Genomic DNA, 7,500 nt, shown 5'->3' on the forward strand with positions numbered 1-7,500 from the left:
TCGCTTTCATCACGAAATGTCGATGTTGATGTGACGTTTGTTACGAGCTACAGTTAGATCGAGGTGTTGCCTATCTAAACGATAAAATTTTGTGCACAAAGTGAGTTGACTAGAGCTACCGTATTGTCGTGTATAAAGGCCGACCTCTCTAAGCCGCAAATCAAAGACCTCGTGCGTACAAGCTGGTCGCAAGACGCTCAGCACGCGTACAGTACGCGCTCGCCGTCACGTGCGCAAATGTCGGCGTGTGTGTGTGTGTGTAGCGTTCAATGACACCGACACAATGATGACGAAGAAGAAGCTGACGCTCTTGAAACTGGCATTTCATGGTTGTCATGTCGTACCCTAACGTGTTCAAATAGTACAGTACAAGTACAAGCTAGCCCAATGCGCCGGCCTAGGCCTGTCAGACATACAGTACTAAGCCTAAAATCTGTCTGTCGTAGCCACACCGTTCCCCACCAACACACACACACACACACACACTCACACACACACTCACACACACACACACACACACACACACACACACACACACACACACACACACACACACACACAACTACATGCACATATGCTCATAGCTCTCAAGTGAGTAGAACACAGCTTCATTTGTTAGTGGTAAGTTATAATGCAACTAAATGTAACATCTGCATGATTCAAACCTATCTAGACACAAACACTGCACAGCTTATTGCATATTTTGCAACTACACACAGAACACTGTATACGTACAGTGTAAGATCCACATGCTCGAGATGCGTGACTATACATGTATACCAAGTATGATCTAAGAAATGTGTGTTTTCATTACGCTATAGAATCTTTGTTTAATTAATGGAGTATGTTGTGCTTTTGTACTCCTAAACTTACCAAACTAGAATTTTAAAGACTTTTTCTCTGAAACAGAAATAGATGTAGGAATTGTATAAAAAGTAATAGAAACAAGATCTATAAATAATATGAAGCAAAGCCAGACATCATTAGTGAATCCTTCCAACAACATTCCCTACATTTTACATTTAGTGGGTTGGAAGGATTCACTAATGATGTCTGGTTTTGGTTCATATTATCTATAGATCTTGTTTCTATTACTTTTTATACAATCCCTACATCTATTTCTTTTTCAGAGAAAATTTTTTAAAATTTTAGTGTCTATATGTTTGTTGGCCTTCTGTCTGCTTACTGATATTAAGAATATTTTAAATTTTGTAGAGACAATAAAAAATTTAAAAATTCAATGTTCTTATATAGTTCAACAAACTCATGAAGTTGTCAACTGTATACTATATACGATTAGCACATACAACACTATATCCAATAAAGAAGCACTAAAGTGCTAAAGTTAAAACACGTGGCTGTTATCCAGTTGTTCTCTTGCTTATTAGTTCTACACCAGTTACCTATATATATATATATATATATATATATATATATATATATATATATAAACTGTAATTGTTTTCTCACTAACTATTTACTGTAACTAACAACCTATGTAGAGTAGCCAATACCACCCACATACCGTATTTGCCCGTAATAACGCCCATGCCCGTATATACGCCCATGTGCAGCAGGTCAGAACTTCTAGCCCGAAAAAACACCCATGCCCAAGTATACGCCCAGGATACGCATGCGCGTAGAATATTAGAAACAGCTAGCCACGTCACTCTACATGCGCGCGGCCCTATGTCCATAGCTTTACCTTTTACGTTGTTGCAGGAACGCAACAGACGATTGGCTGCACGAGCCCACATGTCACAAACATGCCCAAAGTCAAACTGTGTCAAAAAGGTATAGTCTTCCAATAGCACTGACACACCGTCTAGCACGCACAAGAGTTCCTAGACATGACTGAACTGACTACAGAGCTGAGTTAGCTGCATTATGTGAGGATGTTTTTACTTTAGTGCTACAAGCATGACATTGAGATGGCATCTTTTACAGTTTTATGAAGTCTTTATTCAATTATCACGCTTCGAATTGGTAGGATTAAGGCCTCCCACACAGTAAACACAGAACACCTTCACCTTTACTTGGCACTATGATAGAAAAAGGTCATTATTACAGTAACATGCTGTGCTTGTCAAGTAACTTAATTTGGATGGTGTTGTCAATCATCATTTGATATTGAGTGCACATGCATCAACACAGTGCAGCGCCCTAGCGTGGCTGAACCTATAACATCGCCAGTGTGACAAATAACACGGCGGTCCTGACCAATAGCTGGCAGGCCATCATGCTATTTTATCCCTGGGGAGAACCCTGAGGTGGCAGATGTCAGTGTTGAGTGAAAGTGCATGCTTACCCCTAGACCCATGACTGATACTCCTGCCAATTCTGGTTCGTCTGTCGCAACGAGGAGATCCTACACGCGCGAGTTTAAGCTAAAAGCTCTGGAGTGGTATGAAACAAATGGCAGGAATATTTCGGCAACTGCAAAGCAATTCAAAGTCGCTCCAAAACGAATTCGAGAATGGCAGAGTTTACAGGAGCACATTCACAATCAAGCTGGAGGATGCCGATCTAAAGGCCGTGGACGAAGTTCCTTTTTCCCCCTTATGGAGAAGCAACTACACAAAGACTTCCGTCAGCAGAGGTTAGAGGGGAAGAGGGTGAAGTGGTGGTGGTTTACAGTTCGTGCAAAGGTCTTGATGAAAGAACTGTATCCTGATGTGTCAAACTTCAAATTCTCAGAGCACTGGTTCAGAAGATTCCGTGTTCGTTTCAACTTGAGCTTCAGGAAGAAGACCCATGTTGCTCAGAAAGCACCACATGCCCTCGTTCAATCCATTACCTATTTTCATCAGAAAATTCATGCTGTTCGAGAGAGTGGTGTGTTTTCTGCTGCTGATCTGGCAAACATGGATCAAAGCCCATTGCCTTTTGTCTTGGATGATGGAAAGACGTACAATGAGACTGGTGCAAAGGAAGTGTGGTGTGCAAGTGCAGCATCAGGTCTTGAAAAAAGGCAGTGTACAGTGCAGCTGACTGTGTTTGCAGATGGTATCAGTCGCGTGAGTCCGTTGATTGTGTTCCGGGGCCAACGCAAGCGCCTTGCTAAGAAGGAGAAGGATGGGTGGCATCCACGAGTCCGTGTTATGTTTCAGGTGAATGCGTGGAGTGATGGGGCGGTCATGAAAGAGTGGATCGAGTCTGAATGGGGCAACGTCTTCACTAACTCATCTTCTTCGTCCACTGGGAAGATTTTGGTAGCTGATATGCATCGTGCACAGCAGACAGACGAGGTGATTGAGCTGCTGCGTCAACGCAAAACAATCATGGTATCCATACCTGCAGGCTGCACAGGTCGCATACAACCACTCGACGTGTGCATACATAAACCATTCAAAGATACAGTTCGAGCAGAGCACAAGAGGCACCAGCAAGAGAACCTAAACCTGTACACGGAGAACACGATGTCGACTTCTGAGCGACGTATCCTCATCACGAAATGGGTTGTGAATGCCTGGCAGAAGGTGTGCTCCCACAAAGACATGGTTATCTGCCCCTTCAAGAAGTGTGGCATATCTGTGAACCTGGATGGCAGTGAAGACAAGAATGTAAATATCGAAGACCTCCCAGATTACAAGTATCAGATGATGGTGGACGAGAGTGATGACAACGAGCTCATGGAAGCTGGATGCAATGCTGCTGCTGCTGCTGCTGCTGAAATTGAGTTGGTGGACAAGGAAGATGACAACGAGGTAATGGCAGATGTTCAGCCAGCTGGCAACGCTCCTGCTGTTGAGACTATGGACATTGGTGACTGATGGTGGCACTCACATAACAATACTGGTATCGATATTGGTACATTCCTTTTCTTCTTCAAGTGTTTGCTGAGTGTGTAGTGTTTAGTTTCTGATTAGCTATCACAGATGCATGGTATTATAACTGCAAACCTAGCCGTTTATGTTGTTAATTAATACCAATAATGGTACCAGTAGTCTAAATGGTTAACAACTTTGGGAACCTTCCCCTACTGAGACCATCAGCGTGTCATGTAGTACGGTAATAGTTTCTGGGTCTATGACATTGTAGTCTTAGTACCTTTGATTGCAGGTGGCGTTTGTGGTATTTCTGTGTCTAGATGATAACTGCATGGCCAAACGACAGCATTTTGTGAACATGTCTACGCCTAGGCCCAAAATAACGCCCATGCCTGAGTATACGCCCAGAAGAAAAGACGCTTCTTTTCTATACTCCCAGGGTGTTATTACAGGCGAATACGGTATGTGTATCAAGCCACCCACATACGGGTAGTCATCAAGTCATCGAGCTGGCCAGCCTGTGCTACTATAACACCATGTACAGGACAGACGCCCGATGGCTGAATTCTCTTAGCACAGCTGCCAAACAATGGAGGTGGAGCCTTATGATGACATCACGTTTGTCTATTGGTTGGTAATGACACCACTTCTCGTCTATTGGTCACAATAGCTTCATTTGCATCTGTGCCAATCAAGTATAAATATGGTCGCACGTCGGACCACTACTATACCCTTAGCCTAGATATCCAGGCCTCGGGTAATAAGAGTGCTAGTACAGGGTTGTCCTCAGCATACAAAAGGCACAGCCTCCGCCATGCCATGGCTTCCACTTGGTACAAGCCTACCATGCTTTGTTGCATGAGTAGGCAGTGATTATAGCTATGAAGAGAATGGACTAGTATTTGTATTTTGAAAAGTGGGAAGGCTAACAAGTAGTTCCTGGGATGCTTGGTTTGAAGATAAGACCAATTAGGACAAAGACTGGCATATGGTATGAAATTAATTGTAATACAAGTACTCTAAGATCAACATGCAGTGGTTGTCAGTACCGCCCACTATATGTCAGTATCTGATGGTAACATGCAAATGAGTTCTGTAGATTCTGGCCCTTAATCCTATCCTAAGTACTAGGCTCTCAGCTTCTTGAGGCCTGGAAATTTTCCACAGGCTGTGAGGCTTAATATAGCTATCGTGTGGTCAAGCACAGTAAACTAAGACAGAGAGAAACTTTCTTTAATTAAAAATAAACCACTCTGTTCCTTTCTGGCGTAAGCATTCCATGACAACAGTTTGCGGCATGTCAGTGTATATATAAGCAAACCTGCATCAAAGATTTCATGGGGCACCTGCAAAAATCAAAATGAGTGGTCCCAAAAATTTTGTGTAGGCGTGGTCACAACAATTTCCGAAAACCCTTCCAAAATTCTTGGAGACACCCCTGTAGTAGCATCCTAAAACACAAATTGCAGAGTTGTAGTGCGGACAGTCCAACTGGTCTGGACCACTCTTCAGAAAGTAAACTTAGATATTTCACTAACTGTTGTTCTAGGTGTCAGGGACAGTGGAGCAACTCATAAGTTGCGGGCGGGCTTGAAAGGACATCAGAGTACATGAAATACTAGGGTACTGTTTGCTTACAAAAATTAAAGGTTGTACTCAAAGTTGGGGTGACTCAGACCTCTCAGCCCCATCTTCACCCCCATGGACACGCACCCACAGACCCACCTCCACTCCTACTTCCACCCGCACCCCATTTCTACCCTCACTCCCACCCCACTTCTACCCTCACTCCCACCCCACTTCTACCCTCACTCCCACCCCACTTCTACCCTCACTCCCACCCCACTTCTACCCTCACTCCCACCCCACTTCTACCCTCACTCCCACCCCACTTCTACCCTCACTCCCACCCCACTTCTACCCTCACTCCCACCCCACTTCTACCCTCACTCCCACCCCACTTCTACCCTCACTCCCACCCCACTTCTACCCCACACCCACCCCATGGACCCGTCCCACCCCATGGACCCGTCCCACCCCCATGGACCCGTCCCACCCCCATGGACCCGTCCCACCCCCATGGACCCGTCCCACCCCCATGGACCCGTCCCACCCCCATGGACCCGTCCCACCCCCATGGACCCGTCCCACCCCCATGGACCCGTCCCACCCCCATGGACCCGTCCCACCCCCATGGACCCGTCCCACCCCCATGGACCCGTCCCACCCCCATGGACCCGTCCCACCCCCATGGACCCGTCCCACCCCCATGGACCCGTCCCACCCCCATGGACCCGTCCCACCCCCATGGACCCGTCCCACCCCCATGGACCCGTCCCACCCCCATGGACCCGTCCCACCCCCATGGACCCGTCCCACCCCATGGACCCGTCCCACCCCCATGGACCCGTTCCACCCCCATGGACCCACCCCACCCCCATGGACCCACACCCCCCAATGGACCCATTCCCCCCGGAGCCCCCAGAAACCCACCCGGAGATACATGTCTAATTTTACTGCAGCATAGACTTAGTACATATTGACTTGTAAAAACAATTTACATGCATACTAACTTGCAATATGCTCTGGAGGATTCAGACGCTCCATTTCCGGGTAGGCAAGTAGATAGTAATTCAGAATACAACACAATATGAGAATTGGACAAGCATAAAAACAAATAGAATGCAACACGACGTCTATTCTCCGGCAGCCGGTATTCTCTATTCTCAATAGGCCCGTGCAGTCAAACTGTTCATTCAAGTCCCGTATTAGCATAGCAACTCAGCATGCGCACTTTCTATCTGCTCTTGTCAAGATGATGTGAAGAGAAGGACGCTGGAAACATTAACGATGGCTGTTAAGCGGAAGGCAAGTATTTTATGTAAACACGTTGTAATAGAAAGGACGTTGAGCATGCAGTTGTTTCGTACGAACTTGGATGGGCTTAGCAGACATTTCACGTGTAAACCCTTGCAAGATAGACTGTTCGCCGTGTTGCTCGTACAGATACGTACATAATTTGTGTGCTGACTGGCTACTGTAGACAGCTCAGGGTCTGGAACTCCAAGGCGGCACCCTTTTGTAGACATGGTTCTTAGGCGTGACAATTGCCGTCCTTGATTTGTAAACCTCTTTCCATATTTTTGTCATTCCTGGCTACGTCCCTGGGAGTGGTGTGAGATGTGACAATAATAATAGCTTATTAATTAAACATCATTGTTGTTGTGAATCTATCATTGAAAACATGATTTCAAAGTCAATGTTTGTGTTACCGTTTGTCATTCCATGCAACATTTCTATCTTTATTTTTTACAAATGTTTTGTTGCTAATGTTTATGATTTATCTTAATGAAGACAATATACCACACCTACTTGACACAAGCAACTTCTGGTTGAATGACAAATGAAATCAACACCATTGACTGAATATTGAACTTGCAGCTCAATTTCAACTTGAAAGAAATTTATGGAGTTGGATGAAGGAAAAGTTGAACAGAAAATTGCTGTTAGAGCAACAATAATGGAAATGAGACATTGTAGATGTTTTGGAGGATTTGACTTAGTTAGTCTCCTGGAGCCATTGGCACTTTATTTTACATCATGCGGCTGATCGATGACATAGAGGGATGGCAATAGCATGTGGAGACTGTCATGTTTGTTACTGGAAATAGATTATACATCACTTACACTTACCTTGACCGTCCTGATTAATCATTCTATTGATAGTGTG

General features: G+C 45.1%; 2 protein-coding genes across 2 annotated transcripts in view; both read left to right on the forward strand.

Moving 5' to 3' along the window:
- Positions 1-2,318: 2,318 nt before the first annotated feature.
- Positions 2,319-3,773, forward strand: LOC134182193 (uncharacterized). Its single transcript, XM_062649603.1, has one exon. It carries the CDS (start codon positions 2,319-2,321, stop codon positions 3,771-3,773), a length of 1,455 nt encoding a protein of 484 aa, XP_062505587.1.
- A 2,562-nt stretch (positions 3,774-6,335) lies between these two features.
- The window catches only part of LOC134185386 (collagen alpha-1(I) chain-like), a 6,701-nt gene continuing 5,536 nt past the window's right edge, over positions 6,336-7,500 (forward strand). The window contains exons 1-2 of the mRNA XM_062653170.1: positions 6,336-6,383; positions 7,497-7,500. The exon at positions 7,497-7,500 is cut by the window's right edge and continues 67 nt beyond it. The gene's annotated coding sequence lies outside the window, so the exon portion shown is untranslated. The remainder of the gene's footprint in view (positions 6,384-7,496) is intronic.

Source organism: Corticium candelabrum, chromosome 1, assembly GCF_963422355.1.
Source record: "Corticium candelabrum chromosome 1, ooCorCand1.1, whole genome shotgun sequence".
Lineage (NCBI taxonomy): Eukaryota > Metazoa > Porifera > Homoscleromorpha > Homosclerophorida > Plakinidae > Corticium > Corticium candelabrum.

What these genes read in the sequence shown, in the direction of transcription:
- LOC134182193 (XM_062649603.1), top strand. Translation starts at nt 2,319, where the DNA reads ATGACTGATACTCCTGCCAATTCTGGTTCGTCTGTCGCAACGAGGAGA.